The following is a 19,385-nucleotide window of genomic DNA, read 5'->3' on the forward strand; positions in this document are numbered from 1 at the left end:
GTAGGCAAAAGGGCAGAAACAGACTAAAGGGGCTGACATCTTTTTAAGACTTAAGGTGATTGTTGGAAGAAGGGTTTCATAGTCAGAGAAGTTTGAGAAATGCTAGTTTTCAACAGATTACTTGATTGTAGAACTTCTGACAGCCTTCCTCCAGGAAGGAGGGTATAGTAAACAGTTCCCAAGTTTACTGAACTCCAGATGCCCTTTTAACTTTGGAGCAGTGGGAGAGCATCCCGATGGACTGACTTCCTTTGGAGCACACTTGGGGAAATGCTACGTTAGTGTTGACACTAAGATTCAACAGTGCAGAGGTAAATAAGTTGATCAAGAGAATGTGAATTGTTATCCTAGTCACCTATTTGACTTTAGCTGTATGACACAACATTGTGCTACATACGATGAAGTGATTTTTTTCCCCTTTATTTTTTTTTTTAGTACTCCACATTCTGTTTTAAAGGAGTTTCATTTTTAGAAGAGTAATCAAAGTATCAAAAAACTGAACTGGGTTTAAATGGAACAACTGACATCAAAAATCTTTATACCTTCAAAAATGCAGTTCCACAAAGAAAAAGTCATTTCTTATGGATTCAGACAAAGATCAACAATGCCTGAAACCACCAGATGAAAGATCGAAGGGGAGCTTCACAACGGAGGGATCAACTCACCACCTGAATCCAAGGTCAGACATTATGACTTGTCTGATGTGATAAAATATGGATGATATAGTCCCACCTGTGAAGTGTTCTTACCCCCCAAAATGTTGAAAATGAATCTAATCAAGCTTTACATCTAACTTCCACTTTAAAAGAAAATCTGGCGGATAGAGGGACAAGTTAAATAGCATTGTGAAAAAGCAAACAGACAAATAAAACATGTGGGATATTCTACAGGACAATTAATTTGTTTTCTTCAACATGTCAATGGCATACAACAAAACAAAAACAGAGACAACAAAGACAGGGAGGAGGGAGTGCCCTAGATTACTTAAGGGAAATATAACAACCAAATGTAATATGTGAACCTCCTCTGATTCACACAAACCAACTTTAAAAAGATAGTTTTGATACAATTGGGGAAATACGAACTAGGTATTAAATAACACTGAAGACTCATTGTTAATTTATAAGGTGTAATGACATTGTGGTTAGGTAAGAAAATGTCCAACTTTTAAGAGATACATACTGAAATATGTAGAGGTGAAATGATATGAAGTCTCAGCTCTGCTTTAAAATACTTCAAGCAACAAGAATAAAAGGCATAGATGAAACGAGTGCCGCAAATTCTTGATAACTGATGAGTCAAGGTGATGGATAGACGTGTGTTACTAGTCTTTCTAATTTTGATGTTTGAAAATTTTCACAATAAAAAAATTTTTAAATAGTCATTTCTAGAGACAACTGCTGTCTTAAAGAAAAGATTCTGCATTCCAATGACATTTTATAATATTCACAGACTGTAAAGGAGTAAGTCATCAAATAAAGATGCCATTATTTCTTAAAGCTATTTATTAGTAATTCAGTATGTTTAAAAACATGAGACTTAGGCACATTTTATAAAGGAAACTTTAAAGCTATGATAAACATATTAAAAGATATAACTATGTATGTGAACTTTAACTAAACAGAAGGCTCTGAAAAAATCTCCTTTTATTTAAAAAAAAAGAATGAATAACAACAAGGGGGGATTCTCAATGTTCTATTGGGGTCATGGAATTTTTCTTTAAGCGAGCTTAAACAATTTAACATTTTAAACTTAATGAGGTGTGTCATGTTCACATCTTCATTTATTTTACTAAAAGACTCTCAGATACCCTGAAGTATAAATCTCAGTATAATTGTCTTAGGTAATGAAGTTACATAGAAAGAGGAATAACTTTCAGTAACATCAGCATCCTTTATTATATTACAAATAAGTCAAATATATACTTCACTTTAACATATGAACTACTTTATATTAAATTTTTTGATGACTGGATAAATTTGAGATGTGTTCTAAATTTAAAGCACAAAGTCAGAAGAGTAATGTTGCATAGCATAAACATAAAAGCACAGACCATTCTTTTTCCTCGCTTAATCTCCTGAAGTACAGTTTTAATATCAAAATCTCCAAATTCTGCTCTTGATGTTGTTGTGAGCTGGACTGTGCCAGAAGAAAATAACTAGAAAAGAAAAATGCAGGAACATTTAATACTCAGAATCCTTGTGAGAAAAAGATTAAACAACTTAAGAACACTTACGTTACATTATTTTAATATCCTGAGAAAGATGACTTTTCTTTAATAATAATCAAGTACTGACTCAAATATTTTTTAATCTATTCACGTCTGATTAAAATATAACCCAAAGTAAGGACAATGGAATAAAACTAAGGTTGCCAGTGTGGAGCCAAGATTAAATGCTTCATTTAACAAGGAGAGTTCAGCAGTGTCACCCTGTCATCTCAACTATTTTACATTTCCACAGTTTCAAAAATAGTTTAAAATGACAAATTTCCATCATAGATGCAGATGAGAATCAACCTAGAGATTTTTTTTCAAACTAGACATGTTTGGGATCTACTCCAAGGGTACATATTATGGAAAAAGCTCCCCAGGTAAATTTGATATGCATCTCTGGTTAAGAACCTCTGATATGAATAATATAATTTAAAAAAAAAATTTTTTTTGGCCATGCCATGTGGCTTGTGGGATCTTAGTTCCCCGACCAGGAATTGAACCCGGGCCCTTGGCAGTGAGAGCGTGGACTCCTAACCACTGGACTGCCATGGAATTCCCTAAATAATATAATTTTTTAAAACCTAGTCATAAATGGGATGAGTAATTCAATACAATCTAGTTCAAAAATGTTTACATATGCTATATGTCAGACCTGGATCTAAGGATGCAAAGATAAGATATAGTTCTTACCCTCAAGGGATTTAAGAGTCTATTAGGGGAAAGAGGTTCATAAATGAATAACTGCAATATAGTATATGAAGTGCAATAAGAAAGACTTTTACGAGGTTATAGTGGAGGCCAAACATAGCTTCCAAGACAAGTTTATAAAGCTGAAATTTTTACAGTTATGAAATCATTAATTATGGATTATCTGGAACATAGTAACTATACTTAGGATTACTTTAAATCGCACTAAATCATAAAGGCTATATTTTTTAAAATCTAGAGTTTATGAAGATTTGGGCTTATAGAACTTCCAGTTATAAAATAAATAAGTCATGGGGATATAATGTACAGCATAGGAAACAGAGTCAATAATATTGTAATAACTTTGTATGGTGACAGATGGTAAGTAGTCTTATCGTGGTGATCATTTTGTAATGTATAAAAGTATCGAATCACTATGTTGTATACCTGAAACTAATATAATATTGTAAGTCAATTATACTTTTAAAAAAAGATTTGAGATTATAGGATACACTATTCATAATTCTAAAACACTAATGCTGGGGAGGAAAGTTCTATATTTGGTTACTAGCTAAATGCTTTTCCAAAACTTGTGTTTAAAAGCACATAAAAAGAACCATACTTACCATGCACTTATAATGTGCAGCTGCCTTCTTGGCATTAAATATATGCAGTTTTCCTCTTGCTTCATTTTCTTCCTCCCCTACATGACAAAATCCACATTTAGGCCTGGTGTCACTAGGGCTGCTTCTGTGTGGAGACCTATCTCTCTGCAAATGTAAAAGAAAATGAAAACCTTGAAAAAAAATCCATGAAAATATGCTATCAGTACCTCAAGCTTAGTTAACACTTCAAATGATTAACTTTACCGATCAACACAGTTCAGATGAAATATTCATGGTGCAACAAAAAGAAAGAATCCAACATTTTTCTACTTACATAGGAACTACTCTCCATTTCATCTGTTCCATGGGAGGATGTGGACCTGGTATCTTCCGACAGTCCTTTAAAATTAGTTTTTCGCGGCCTTCCTTTGCGACTTTTCTTTTTACTTTTAGGTGATGAGGGCTCCAGTTCATGTTCATTAAAACTTTCTTCTAGATCAGCTGCTTAAAAATGAATAAAAGCTTTACATGGACCAATCTTAAAATGAGCATTAGTTCATGGGTCCTTAGAACATATGTTTCTCCTTAGAATAAAATCACCTCAAGATATGGGGAGAAATGATGTGTGGTATGTTTGATATAGTGGCCTAACATTTCATATAAATGCAACAAAAATGAAATACAAAGAAATAGTTTTACTATAATAACTGTAAAATTAATTATTTCCATCAAAGTTATAATTCTATGAAAATGAGTTTTGTGATCTTAACTGTGCACATAATTCAATAAACATTTCTAAACTCTAATAAGGGAATTTTTTAGAATTAGATCTTGTATAATTTTTTTTTTACCATAGGTTTCAAAGAGTTTTACCTCACACTGTTGGTGAAATCAGAACAATTACCCAGAAAATAAACTTGCTATAACTTGGAAAGCTAAATGAAAATAAAGTAGGTGTATCTGTGCTGTCCAATATAGTAGCCACTGGCAACATGTGGCTTTTTAAAATTTAAGTCATTTATAATTAAATGAAATTAGGGCTTCCCTGGTGGCACAGTGGTTGAGAGTCCGCCTGCCGAGGCAGGGGACATGGGTTCGTGCCCTGATCCGGGAAGATCCCACATGCCGCGGAGCGGCTGGGCCTGTGAGCCATGGCCGCTGAGCCTGCGCGTCCGGAGCCTGTGCTCCGCAACGGGAGAGGCCACAACAGTGAGAGGCCCCCGTACCGCAAAAAAAAAAAAAAAAATTAAACCTTCAGTTTCTCAGTCACACTGACCACATTTCACGTGTTTATTAGTCACATGTGGCAAGCTGAGTCTCTACTGGACATCACAGATATAGAATGTTTCTATCATTACAGACAAGTTCTATTGTACAGCACTGCTCTAGATAGCTCTTTAAACTATCATGAAAATCAAAAGATCAAATTCACCAAGGAACATATCTACAAATGAACTAACCAATTGATCAAGTAATTAAACAAATATTAAGTATAAAAGGAATTTCTAACATAAGTGGTAGAAAAGCTATGGTGCAGGTTGTCTGTGTATACGTTAATGGATTAAACAAAATTTATGGAGAAGTTTTAGAACTGTGCTTCCCAGTAATTTGAAAAGTATTTCTACCATTAATAGAGGTGCTTCATTCAGTTATTCACTAAAAATATTTATTGAGGGCCTACTGTATATAAGACAATGTACTTAGTGTTCAAAAAGGTATAAAAATCAAATATTCACTTGTCTTAGTGTCAAACTATAGAAAGTTTTAGGCATAGTTCTAATACCTACATTGTTTTTTCTTTTACCATAAATTATCGACTATAATTCCACGGACTAATTTCTTCCATGAGAAAGCATATCAACTCCTCTTCTCAGATGCTGATCTTTCCTAATAAATACTTTAAAGGGTTTTTTCCTAAGCAATAAAAGCACATTCATTATGATAAGAAAAGGGTAATTTAATCAGTATATTTGAATATATAAACTCTAAGAACTGAGAGCATTAGACCATTTGCAAAACAGTTAATAAAAATTTATATCAATGTAACTTCACCTAACTATGGTAGGATTTAAGGGAAGAAAGGGGGGGGAAGGTAAAAGTGGATAGTGTTTTATAGGCAATAGGACAAATTCATGTGAATAACTCTCCCTGTGAAGACAGACAAGTCAATTAAAGATAATTCTGATCTTAACACTATAGCAAATTTCACATCAGAACACGCCACCTACTTTAAACATTCAATCTGACAATTTTTAAGACACAGAATTTCATTAAAGCTATTAGAATTACTTGCATGTGCCAAAAATTAAAATGAAAAATCATAACCAAATGTTCCAATCATCCTGATATATATTACAGCATATATATGATATACATAATATTCTGTTATTTACAATGAAAACAAATAATCACTAACACTATAATAACACTACATTGTTAAACACCTATAAAGAAATTACTTAACTGATTCCATTATCAGGCCAACATGGCTAGTTTTCCAGATGGCGTATTTGTCTGTCCTAAACATGGAATCGTTCAGTATAAAATTTTAGGGGACTTTACCAGCAATAGTAAAAAAAAAAAAAAAAAAAAATCACAAAAGATTGACAGATTTAATTATATTAGACTTTTAAACTTCTGAAAGTAAAAAAAAAAGTGATAAAATTAGAAGGCAAACAAACTGGAAGAATATCTGCTGTACTTATGGCAAAGGATTAGTATCTTTATGATCTGATAAGCTCATAAAAGATTAAGACCTCAACAGAAAAATGGGTGAACCGTATGATCAAATAATTCGTAGAACATAAGTAGTTAAATATACTTTTAGGGACTTCCCTGGTGGCACAGTGGTTAAGAATCCCCCTGCCAATGCAGGGGACACGGGTTCAATCCCTGGTCCAGGAAGATCCCACATGCCGCGGAGCAACTAAGCCTGTGCGCCATAACTACTGAGCCTGCACCCTAGAGCCTGTGAGCCACAACTACGGCGCCCACGTGCTGCAACTACTGAGGCCCACGCGTCTAGAGCCCATGCTCTGCAACAAGAGAAGCCACCGCAATGAGAAGCCTGCGCACCGCAATGAAGAGTAGCCCCCGCTCGCCGCAACTAGAGAAAGCCCGCGCACAGCAACAAAGACCCAACACAGCCAAAGTAAACTTTAAAATAAATAAATAAATACACTTTTAGAAAATTTGATGTCTCTAAGTCAAAGAAGTGTAAATTAAGTGATACACCATTTTCACCTATCAAAATAGCAGTCTTTAAGTAGCTGTAAAAAACTTCAATAAACCCAACAAAAAATGTGTTAGAAATACAAATATAAAAGAAGCCCCACAAAAATGTTGAGATAAGCCATGCTTCTGGATGAATAGGATCAACATTAGAATGGTATCAGTTCTTGCTAACCTAATTTAATGAAACGCTGATAAAACAGAATTGAAAGTTGATTCCACAGTTTTCTAGAAGAGTAAATATATAATACACAAGACTATCTTTTTTAAAAAAAGGTATCAAAATATACCATAAAGCAACAGTAGTTAAAACACTGGCATAGGAATAGACACATGTCAGAAGAGAAAGCCAGGTTGAAAAGAGACCCACATGCATATGGGAAATCAGAGTATGATAATGGTAGCATTTCAAATGAGTGGGGGAGAGACATAATGGCACAACTGGGTACCCATTTTCTAAAAATTCAGATTCCTTTTCTCATACTATATGAAAAAATTAGAGATGGATCCAAAAAATCTAATAAAATAACAAACCAGAAATGTAACAGAAGAAAATGGAAGAGATTATTTTTTTTATAATCTTGGGGTTAGGACACCTAAGAAGCCATTTAGTGGCAGGGAATTAATATCTGTATTTTACAGACAGCACTTCAAATCAATTTTAAAAAGACAAACCTTGAAAGAAAAACGTGCAAAGGATAGGACTGACAATTCACAGAAGAAATATAAATGACTGAAAAAACATGGGCAGAAGCACAACCTTACTAATTACAAGAGAAATGGAAATTAAATGAGATAATCAGATTCGTAAAAATTATAAGACTGATAATATCCAGCACAGTTGTAGGGAACTGGACACTCTCATACACTGTTGGTACATGTGACAGTACTGATTCCCAATGTTAAATGCACAGAGTCTCTCCTGGCATCCCCATTTCTAGGACTTTATCCTATAGAATCACTTGCATAAGTACATAAGCACATACGTATGAGGAAGATCAATGCAGTTTTATTCCTATTTCACATAAAAAATAAATATAACTGATTTTTATTAAGAGAAATCCTTAAATAAACTATGGTTCTATTTATTCTATGGGATGTAACACAACTGTTAAAAAGAATGAGGTTGATCTGTATGCACAGAGAAGGGTGTCTGATACATCACAGAATGAAAAAAACAAGTTGCATAACATTATCTATGTATACTATGATGCCATTGTATTACAAATAGTGAGCATATGCATATATATGTAAGATTGTACGTATGTAAGAAAGGTTCTAGGAAGATTTACAAACTGTTAGTAGTAGGAACTCTACTACTACTGAGAGTGTGATTTTGGGGTGAAGAGAGGGCTTTCTGAATTACTTTTATAGTACTTTTGTACTATTTTAATTTTTTTAACAATGGGCTATGTACTACGTTTGTATTTAAAAGAATTTATAACATCCAGTGTGGTGAAAGGAAGGGGTAAAGTCAGCCACTGCTGACGGGAATATAATCTAGCACAATCTTTCTAGAAAGTAATATGGCAATGCATATTGAGAACCTTAAAAAGATTAAACCCTTTGACCCAGTGATTTTATTTTTGGGAATTTATCCTAGAAAATATTTGAAAATTATTTGCACATGAAAATGTGAGTATGAAGCTAGTCACAGCACCTTTGTTTAAATTTTTCATGGTTACTTATTGTTTATTTTTCCAATTCAAAACTGTGAAAATGTTTTAACATTCTTAAAAGTTATTTTTAATAATAATTATAAAGAACTATCTGCATAAAAGTAGGGAAAATCTTCCTTTCCACCTTCCAATTCCATCTGCTCTGCACTCCCAGCTGGTACCCTAGCTTCCTTGCTTCCCTTTCTTCATACTCACTCCCTTCCTCTCAAGGTACCGTTAACTTAACGCTTCTTTTCTCAATCTCAAGGGTAGAGAGCCTGGTTTTGAATCCTGGATCTGTCACAGACTGTGTGTCCTTGGACCTGAGACCTACCTCAGAGGGTTCTTGAATTAAATGAGTTAGTTCCTGTAAAGTACTTAATCTAGAACAGGGCCTGGCACATAAGACACTCTCAATAAATGTCAGCTATTATTTTCTATGCATATGCAAATCCGTTTTAAAAGCATATACAAACAAATGGCATTCTAAGCATACTATTCTGCATCTTGCCCTTTTCCATTTAATATGTAAATGCAAATACCCAAAATATAAGAGCTAACATTAGAGCTTTTTGAGTTTTGACTATACAGGATGTGCTATGCAGTTTACATGCATTATCTTATTCAACCTCAAAACAGCCCCATGAGGTTGTATCAGTCACCATCCCCATCCTCCGTTTTATAGATAAGTAAATTCAGAAAAGTTAAATAATTTTGCCTAAGATCATAAAGCTAGGGAGTAGCAGAGTTGGGACAAACACATGTCAGTGAGTCACTACTATATGCTTTGGAAGTAGTAATACCCACTATCATGGAAATAAACATCTTCATATGCTCCTGCAAGTTAGAAAAAGGATAGCTATACATATGCTTATGTATGCATCGCTCTGGAAGGACACAAAAGAAACTGACAGTAGGTGTTGCTTTTAGCAAAAAAAATTTGGAAACTGAGATACAAGGACAAGGATGAGAGGAAAGCTTACTTACAGTCTACACTCTTTTGTATTGCTGATTTTTGTACAATGTTCATATACCTATTCAAACAAAAGAATATGGGAGAAAATAAAACCCTACCCTTGTATTCACAACTACAATTTCTAAAAATCCAGACTTGATAAGGTAGGTAGCAAAATAAGGTTGTCCTCCTTTCCTGTGCCACCAAGTGTTCCCCACCTTTATGAGTACAGATGTCCATGTCACCTTAGAATGGCCAGGCCCTTCTCTGTTACCCTTCTGATTGCCCCTATGCGACAGGGGGGTGACCAACTTACCAGGAAACCAACTCTCCCCTCCTCCTAGTATTGTATAAGCCCTATCTGTCCCTTTACCAATTCTCTTCTCCCTCCTAATCAATGTTTTCCTCATCTTATATCTTCCTGGTTTAAGCCCCATTTCCTTCCTTCTCCTAAATTCTCACATCACTTAACAGTATGAAGTAGAAAGGACCCCTGGACAGAAAGTCTGAAGTCTGCCACTTTCTAGGCCTTAACTTGGTGAAGTTACTTAACACTCGCAAGTCTCCTGGTATATCAAATGGGACTAATAAGAACACCTTCCTGAAAAGGCTGCTTTAAGAAAATGTTTGAGAAAAGCACTTTATAAACTATGAAATTCTATTCAATTGTTAATTATTACTTGTCATACCTTGTGTAGATTTTAAGCTCTTTGTCCACAAGGGGCTTCTTTTCTAAACTCCCAATGTGCCTACACCCAGCAGGCACTCAATAACATTTGTCGGAATGTTTTTTAAGAAAAAGGCCAAGCATTCAAGTTGGGGTAAGCATTACCACATCTGCTTTGAATCTTTAGGGCAGCTACAAAAGCAAGACTGGAGGTCATCTGCCCTGCCGTCTCCAATGGGAACGTGGTGAGCACTTGCTCTGCATGCCCCTGGCCACAAGTAAACTCTGCTTTTCCAGTAAAGTTATCAGAAAAATGATTTCTTTTAGGCATATGCATATACATATATAAATATGTAACATACATAAATATATTATTCTTAATTAAGTGTGCCAAAATGAAATAGGATAGCTGGGATTGAATTTAAAATAATCCAGGTGGAGGAAGTGGGTAAGGGTATAGATGAAACAAGACTGGCCAGGAGCTGACGGTTACTAAAGCTGGGTGATGGGGCTTTTTTTTTTTTTATGCTCTCCTCATGTCCCTACATTTTTTTAAATTTCTTAATTTTATTTTTTTATACAGCAGGTCCTTATTAGTCATCAATTTTATACACATCAGTGTATATATGTCAATCCCAATCGCTCAGTTCATCACACCACCACCACCACCACCCCGCCGCTTTCCCCCCTTGGTGTCCATACGTTTGTTCTCTACATCTGTGTCTATTTCTGCCCTGCAAACTGGTTCATCTGTACCACTTTTCTAGGTTCCACATATATGCGTTAATATACGATATTAGCTTTTCTCTTTCTGACTTACTTTACTCTGTATGAGTCTATAGATGCATCCATGTCTCAACAAATGACCCAATTTCGTTCCTTTTTATGGCTGAGTAATATTCCATTGTATATATGTACCACATCTTCTTTATCCAATTGTCTGTCAATGGGCATTTAGGTTGCTTCCACGTCCTGGCTATTGTAAATACTGCTGCAGTGAACATTTTGGTACATGACTCTTTTTGAATTATGGTTTTCTCAGGGTATATGCCCAGTAGTGGGATTGCTTGGTCATATGGTAGTTCTATTTTTAGTTTTTTAACGAACCTCCATACAGTTCTCCATAGTGGCTGTATCAATTTACATTCCCACCAACAGTGAAAGAGGGTTCCCTTTTCTCCACACCCTCTCCAGCATTTGTTGTTTGTAGATTTTCTGATGAAGCCCATTCTAACTGGAGTGAGGTGATACCTCATTGTACTTTTGATTGGCATTTCTCTAATAATTAGTGATGTTGAGCAGCTTTTCGTGCGCTTCTTGGCCATCTGTATATCTTCTTTGGAGAAATGTCTATTTAGGTCTTCTGCCCATTTTTCGATTGGGTTGTTTGTTTTTTTAATATTGAGCTGCACGAGCTGTTTATGTATTTTGGAGATTAATCCTTTGTCCATTGATTCATTTGCAAATATTTTCCCCCATTCTGAGGGTTGTCTGTTTGTCTTGTTTGTAGTTTCCTTTGCTTTGCAAAAGAATCTACGTTTCATTAGGTCCCATTTATTTATTTTTGTTTTTATTTCCATTATTCTAGGAGGTGGATCAAAAAAGACCTTGCTGTGACTTACGTCAAAGAGTGTTCTTCCTATGTTTTCCTCTAAGAGTTTTATAGTGTCCAGTCTTACATTTAGGTCTCTCCTCTATTTTGAGTTGATTTTTGTGTATGGTGTTAGGGAGTGTTCTAATTTCATTCTTTTACATGTAGATGTCCAGTTTTCCCAGCACCACTTATTAAAGAGGCTGTCTTTTCTTCATTGTATATCCTTGTCTCCTTTGTCATAGATTAGTTGACCATAGGTGCGTGGGTTTATCTCTGGGCTTTCTATCCTGTTCCATTGATCTATGTTTCTGTTTTTGTGCCAGTACCATATTGTCTTGATTACTGTAGCTTTGTAGTATAGTCTGAAGGCAGAGAGTCTGATTCCTCCAGCTCCGTTTTTTTCCCTCAAGACTGCTTTGGCTATTCGGGGTCTTTTGTGTCTCCATACAAATTTTAAGATTTTTTGTTCTAGTTGCGTAAAAAATGCCATTGGTAATTTGATAGGGATTGCACTGAATCTGTAGATTGCTTTGGGTAGTATAGTCATTTTCACAATATTGATTCTTCCAATCCAAGAACATGGTATATCTCTCCATCTCTTTGTATCATCTTTAATTTCTTTCATCAGTGTCTTATAGTTTTCTGCATACAGGTCTTTTGTCTCCCTAGGTAGGTTTATTCCTAGGTATTTTATTCTTTTTGTTGCAATGGTAAATGGGAGTGTTTCCTTAATTTCTTTCAGATTTTTCATCCTTAGTGTATAGGAATGCAAGAGATTTCTGTGCATTAATCTTATATCCTGCAACTTTACCAAATTCATTGATTAGCTCTAGTAGTTTTCTGGTGGCATCTTTAAGATACTCTATGTATAGTATCATGACATCTGCAAACGCTGACAGTTTTACTTCTTCTTTTCCAATTTGTATTCCTTTTATTTCTTTTTCTTCTCTGATTGCCGTGGCAAGGACTTCCAAAACCATGTTGAATAACAGTGGTGAGAGTGGACGTCCTCGTCCTGTTCCTGATCTTAGAGGAAATGGTTTCAGTTTTTCACCATTGAGAATGATGTTTGCTGTGGGTTTGTCGTATATGGCCTTTATTATGTTGAGGTAGGTTCCCTCTGTGCCCACTTTCTGGAGAGTTTTTATCATAAATGGGTGTTGAATTTTGTCGAAAGCTTTTTCTGCATCTATTGAGGTGATCATATGGTTTTTCTGCTTCAATTTGTTAATATGGTGTATCACGTTGATTGATTTGCATATACTGAAGAATCCTTGCATCCCTGGGATAAATCCCACTTGATCACGGTGTATGAACCTTTTAATGTGTTGTTGGATTCTGTTTGCTAGTATTTTGTTGAGGATTTTTGCATCTATATTCATCAGTGATATTGGTCTGTAATTTTCTTCTTTTGTAGTATCTGTCTGGTTTTGGTATCAGGGTGATGGTGGCCTCATAGAATGAGTTTGGGAGTGTTCCTTCTTCTGCAATTTTTTGGAAGAGTTTGAGAAGGATGGGTGTTATCTCTTCTCTAAATGTTTGATAGAATTCACCTGTGAAGCCATCTGGTCCGGGACTTTTGTTGGAAGATTTTTAATCACAGTTTCAATTTCATTACTTTTGATTGGTCTGTTCGTATTTTCTATTTCTTCCTGGTTCAGTCTTGGAAGGTTAAACCTTTCTAAGAATTTGTCCATTTCTTCCAGTTTGTCCATTTGATTGGCACAGAGTTGCTTGTAGTAGTCTCTTAGGATGCTTTGTATTTCTGCAGTGTCTGTTGTAACTTCTCCTTTTTCATTTCTAATTTTATTGATTTGAGTCCTCTCCCTCTTCTTCTTGACGAGTCTGGCTAATGGTTTATCAATATTGTTTATCTTCTCAAAGAACCAGCTTTTACTTTTATTTATTTATTTTTTTATGGTACGTGGGCCTCTCACTGTTGTGGCCTCTCCCGTTGCAGAGCACAGGCTCTGGATGCACAGGCTCAGCGGCCATGGCTCACAGGCCTAGCTGCTCCGCAGCATGTGGGATCTTCCCAGACCGGGGCACGAACCCGTGTCCCCTGCATTGGCAGGTGGACTCTCAACCACTGCGCCACCAGGGAAGCCCTCAAAGAACCAGTTTTTATTTTTACTAATCTTTGCTATTGTTTTCTTTGTTTCTATTTCATTTATTTCTGCTCTGATCTTTATGGTTTCTTTTCTTCTACTAACTTTGGGTTTTGTTTGTTCTTCTTTCTCTAGTTCCTTTAGGTGTAAGGTTAGATTGTTTGAGATTTTTCTTGTTTCTTGAAGTAGGCTTGTATAGCTATAAACTTCCCTCTTAGAACTGCTTTTGCTGCATCCCATAGGTTTTGGATCGTCGTGTTTTCATTGTCATTTGTCTCCAGGTATTTTCTGATTTCCTCTTTGATTCCTTCAGTGATCTCTTGGTTATTTAGTAACGTATTGTTTAGCCTCCATGTGTTTGTGTTTTTTACGTTTTTTTCCCCGTAATTCATTTCTAATCTCATAGCACTGTGGTCAGAAGAGATGCTTGGTATGATTTCAATTTTCTTAAATTTACTGAGGCTTGATTTGTGACCCAAGATGTGATCTATCCTGGAGAATGTTCCATGCGCACTTGAGAAAAAAGTGTAATCTGCTGTTTTTGGATGGAATGTCCAGTAAATATCAATTAAATCTATCTGGTCTATTGTGTCATTTAAAGCTTGTGTTTCCTTATTAATTTTCTGTTTGGATGATCTGTCCATTTGTGTAAGTGAGGTATTAGAGTCCCCCACTATTACTGTGCTACTGTTGTTTTCCTCTTTTATAGCTGTTAGCAGTTGCCTTATGTATTGAGGTGCTCCTATGTTGGGTGCATATATATTTATAATTGTTATATCTTCTTCTTGGATTGATCACTTGATAATTATGTAGTGTCCTTCCTTGTCTCTTGTAACATTCTTTAAAATCTATTTTATCTGATATGAGTATTGCTACTCTAGCTTTCTTTTTTTTTTTTTTTGCGTTATGTGGGCCTCTCACTGTCGTGGCCTCTCTCGTTGCGGAGCACAGGCTCCGGACATGCTGGCTCAGCGGCCATGGCTTATGGGCCTAGCCGCTCTGCGGCATGTGGGATCTTCCTGGACCAGGGCACGAACCCGTGTCCCCTGCATCGGCAGGTGGACTCTCAACCACTGCGCCACCAGGGAAGCCCTCTAGCTTTCTTTTGATTTCCACTTGCATGGAATATCTTTTTCCATCCCCTCACTTTCAGTCTGTATGTGTCCCTAGGTCTGAAGGGGGTCTCTTGTAGACAGCATATAGATGGGTCTTGTTTTTGTATCCATTCAGCGAGCCTGTGTCTTTTGGTCGGAGCATTTAATCCATTCATGTTTAAGGTAATTATCGATATGTATGTTCCTATGACCATTTTCTTAATTGTTTTGGGTCTGTTTTTGTAGGTCCTTTTCTTCTCTTGTGTTTCCCACTTAGAGAAGTTCCTTTAGCATTTGTTGTACAGCTGGTTTGGTGGTACTGAATTCTCTTAGCTTTTGCTTGTCTGTAAAGCTTTTGATTTCTCCATCGAATCTGAATGAGGTCCTTGCCGGGTAGAGTAACCTTGGTTGTAGGTTCTTCCCTTTCATCACTTTAAGTATATCATGCCACTCCCTTCTGGCTTGTAGAGTTTCTGCTGAGAAATCAGCTGTTAACCTTATGGGAGTCCCCTTGTATGTTATCTGTCGTTTTTCCCTTTTTGCTTTCAATGATTTTTCTTTGCCTTTAATTTTTGCCAATTTGATTACTATGTGTCTCAGTGTGTTACTCCTTGGGTTTATCCTGCATGGGACTCTGCGCTTCCTGGACTTGGGTGGCTATTTCCTTTCCCATGTTAGGGAAGTTTTCTACTATAATCTCTTCAAATATTTTCTCGGGTCCTTTCTCTCTCTCTTCTCCTTCTGGGACCCCTATAATGCAAGTGTTGTTGCATTTAATGTTGTCCCAGAGGTCTCTTAGGCTGTTTTCATTTCTTTGCATTCTTTTTTCTTTATTCTGTTGCACAGCAGTGAATTCCACCATTCTGTCTTCCAGGTCACTTATCTGTTCTTCTGCCTCAGTTATTCTGCTACTGACTCCTTCTAGTGTAGTTTTCATTTCAGTTATTGTATTGTTCATCTCTGTTTGTTTGTTCTTTAATTTTTCTAGGTCTTTGTTAAACATTTCTTGCATCTTCTCGATCTTTGCCTCCATTCTTTTTCCGAGGTCCTGGATCATCTTCACTATCATTATTCTGAATTCTTTTTCTAGAAGGTTGCCTATCTCCACTTCATTTAGTTGTTTTTCTGGGGTCTTATCTTTTCCTTCATCCGGTACATAGCCCTCTGACTTTTCATCTTGTCTATCTTTCTGTGAATTGGGATTTTTTTTTCAAACATACTTTTGCGTATGTTTCAAACTTCCTATAATGAAAGTTTATAAAGTGTGCTAAAACAAAGATGAGTGTAAATAATGCCTAGCACAGCACTTTGCACATGGGTAGTCAACAAATCTGGTGAATCAAAGAAAGAAAATGGAGTCAATTCTAGCAAAGAGCACAGTATGAATACACTACTAAAATTTTCCGAGTTAAATCACACAGTTTAAATTCTATTATCTTCCAAGGAAGAGCACATGAAAAGATGAGTGGTAAGAGAGGTAGGTAGAGTTTTCAAGGAATAATGGTTACAACCATAATGATACAGAATGTAGTATTTACTGAGCAACTTACTATGTGCCAGGCACATTGCTAAGAGCTTCACATGCATCATTTCATTTAATTCTTACAATAATCCTACAGGTGGGTTTTTTTTAATCCCCATTTTACAGATGCAGTATTAAGGTTCTAAGAGATACTAAATAACTTGCCCAAGATCATGTGACTAGTAAGTGGCAGAGTTAAGATTCAAATATACATCTGCATTCAAAGCCCATATTCAACCAGTGTACAAAACTGCCTTTCCAGTACTTAATAAATCTATTCAATGCACCTAAATTAAAAAGGTTTTTAAACACTTTGATACCATATTAAAATCTCCCTAAACTTCCACTTAATAAAAGTAATGTAGATTGGAAACTGCAGCGTAATCTAGAGAAAAAGAACAAGGGAAAGAAAATATTAAGGGAGTATTAAACCAGGCAAAGGCTTGAATCTACATAAATGACAACACACTTTCAACGTACTTCCAATATAACTATTTCCTGAAACATAAACTGAGATATGATTTGACAAACACCTCTAATAAAGCTCCCAAATTGTCCATCAGGGGCTCCACCAAGTCCCTGATTTGTTTACACTGTCTCAGAACACCTGGGATTTTATGGTCACTGTAATTGTGGCACTTATCACTAATTTCAGACTTATAAAAATCTGTAAAAAAAAATTCCTATATACCCTTCACCCAAATGTTAATATCTTACCATATATACGTTATCATTCATTCTCTCTATCCATATACCTTTTTCTGAAAGGTTAAAGAGTAAGATGCAAACATGATGCCCCTTTATCTCTAAGTACTTCCATGTATCACCACTGTATTTTAATCAGTTAGTCACATATCTGCTGCTAAATTCTGTAACTCCCCCCAGAGTGAAACCCTGTTTTATTAATTCATCTTTCTCTACTGACACCCAGCACAAGAGAAGCTACAGGACAAGAAGTGTCACCCCAGAACAAGTGACACGTTAAATACCGTTCTTAGTTTCAAGCCAAAGAAAATGAATAAGTTACAAACATTTCTCGAGTACCCATCCCATGCAAAACATTCTATATTGGGTAATTTAAGAAGTATAATAAACCACAAGTTTGGCTCCTTACAATTAAGAATTTAAACTGAGCTGAGGTTATGTTTGTGATGATGATTTACATTCTACACATTCTTGCTGTGAATATCTAACACCCAGCATCTACTCTAGATACTGTTTTCTATCTCTTCACAGATTACTTTGCTCCATATAAATTATTTAATGCAAAGACCGTAATACCCTTAATGAAAATGATTTTAAAAGAACCACCATTCATTTGTAATCACAGTTCCTTATAAGTAGTCATATGTTTAGTGATGACAAATTATCATATTAAAGTACTTCTACAAAATACAGACTGGCATCTGTTACAAGCTAAAGCTATTTGCTATTGCGAACATTTGACATTTTTGAAATATTGCTTTAAAAAAAAGGTAAAAGGGCTTCCCTGGTGGCACAGTGGTTAAGAATCCGCCTGCCAATGCAGGGGACATGGGTTCGAGCCCTGGTCCGGGAAGATCCCACATGCTGCAGAGCAACTAAGCCCGTAAGCCACAACTACTGAGCCTGCGCGCCACAACTACTGAAGCCCGTGCGCCTAGAGCCCGTGCTCTGCAACAAGAGAAGCCACAGCCATGAGAAGCCGGCACACCACAATGAAGAGTAGCCCCCGCTCACCTCAACTAGAGAAAGCCCGCGCGCAGCAATGAAGACCCAACACAGCCAAAAATAAATAAATAAAATAAATTAAGTTATTAAAAAAAAGGTAAAGGATATACCTATTATCTAAACACAGGCCAACGGGGGGGGGAGAACATAAGATGTAGGATTTAATTCTGGCTATTCCTGTCCATTTCTAACATATAGGAGGGCACTACACCATTTTAAGCACTCAATCACCACATGTGGCTAGTGGCTACCATATTGGACAGTGCAAATATAGAACATTTCCATCGTCACAGAAAATTCTGCTAGACAGCATTGTTGAGCCATTAATTCTCCATTCCCTTGTAAAAAGCCCTGCACCTTTGAGGTCCATGTCATTCAACTAAACCACTGCTTCCCAAATTAATATGCATACAAACCACCTGGGATCTTGTTTAAATTCCTATTAAGTAGGTCAGGGGTGGGGCTTCAGATCAGGCATTTCTAACAACTCCCAGATGACGTCCATTCTGCTGGTCCACAGACTATGCTACCTTCTTCCTCTCCTTCTTGCTAATAATTGTCAACTTCCAATCATTCCACTCACACATCACTTTCTATAGCACACAGCTCACAGCCCTCTTCTCCATCCTGACCCCTGCCCATCATGCTGGGTGATTTCACTATCCACATGGACAATCCAAGCAACACCCAGCCATTCAGTTCCTTAGACTTCACTGATGTCCTCCATCAACCACCTAATCCCTATAATCATACCCAGATACCTCATAGTCACCTAAAAGGATTCTACCTCTGAAATCACTATATCATACTTTGGAACCACAGATGATTGCTTTCCCAAGTACTTTCATTCTCATTGTTCTTCAATCTTACCAGGACCTCCAGTCTATTAATTCCTTTCAGTTTCTTTACTCTCGCAAATATTCTAAACTCCCTTATCCCTTTACTCTTATGTTGAACCCACTTGGAAAAATTCCGATTCTGAATGAACCAACTAGATACTTTCTCTATTCTACACCCAGGATCCTGTACTGCTGTAGGAAATGTCACACAACCTGACTGATGGCATCACTTTATAAATTCACGGTTACCAACCTCAACTGGTCCAATTCAGTCCAGAAACTTTACATTTCTCTAGGCAAACTTCCTCCCCTGGTCTTCACAACTATTCTTTCAAAACAACTTCTCTCTCCTTCAACTTCCAACCCTCACCCCTCCCCCTACATTCTCCCTCACAGAGAAAACAGACCTGATAGGAACCACTTATCCTCTTCCTTCTCTCCTATTACAGTGGAAAGGACCTCCTTATCACAGGACAATTGTTCCACTTGTGCACTGAATC

The 19,385-nt window shown here is 36.5% G+C and overlaps 1 protein-coding gene across 4 annotated transcripts in view; it reads right to left on the bottom strand.

Annotated features, from left to right (window-relative positions):
- The window catches only part of PHF6 (PHD finger protein 6), a 52,743-nt gene that overhangs the window by 12,075 nt on the left and 21,283 nt on the right, over nt 1–19,385 (bottom strand). For 3 of the 4 annotated variants that reach the window (XM_060003133.1, XM_060003132.1, XM_060003131.1), the window contains exons 6-8: nt 3,842–4,011; nt 3,529–3,672; nt 2,054–2,158 (exon numbers count right to left, since the gene is read on the bottom strand). In XM_060003133.1, the coding sequence (XP_059859116.1) occupies nt 2,054–2,158; nt 3,529–3,672; nt 3,842–4,011 (419 nt within the window). The remainder of the gene's footprint in view (nt 1–2,053; nt 2,159–3,528; nt 3,673–3,841; nt 4,012–19,385) is intronic. The other variant, XM_060003134.1, reaches the window with a different exon arrangement.

The sequence above is a fragment of the Delphinus delphis genome, chromosome X (genome assembly GCF_949987515.2).
Source record: "Delphinus delphis chromosome X, mDelDel1.2, whole genome shotgun sequence".
NCBI classification, from domain to species: domain Eukaryota; kingdom Metazoa; phylum Chordata; class Mammalia; order Artiodactyla; family Delphinidae; genus Delphinus; species Delphinus delphis.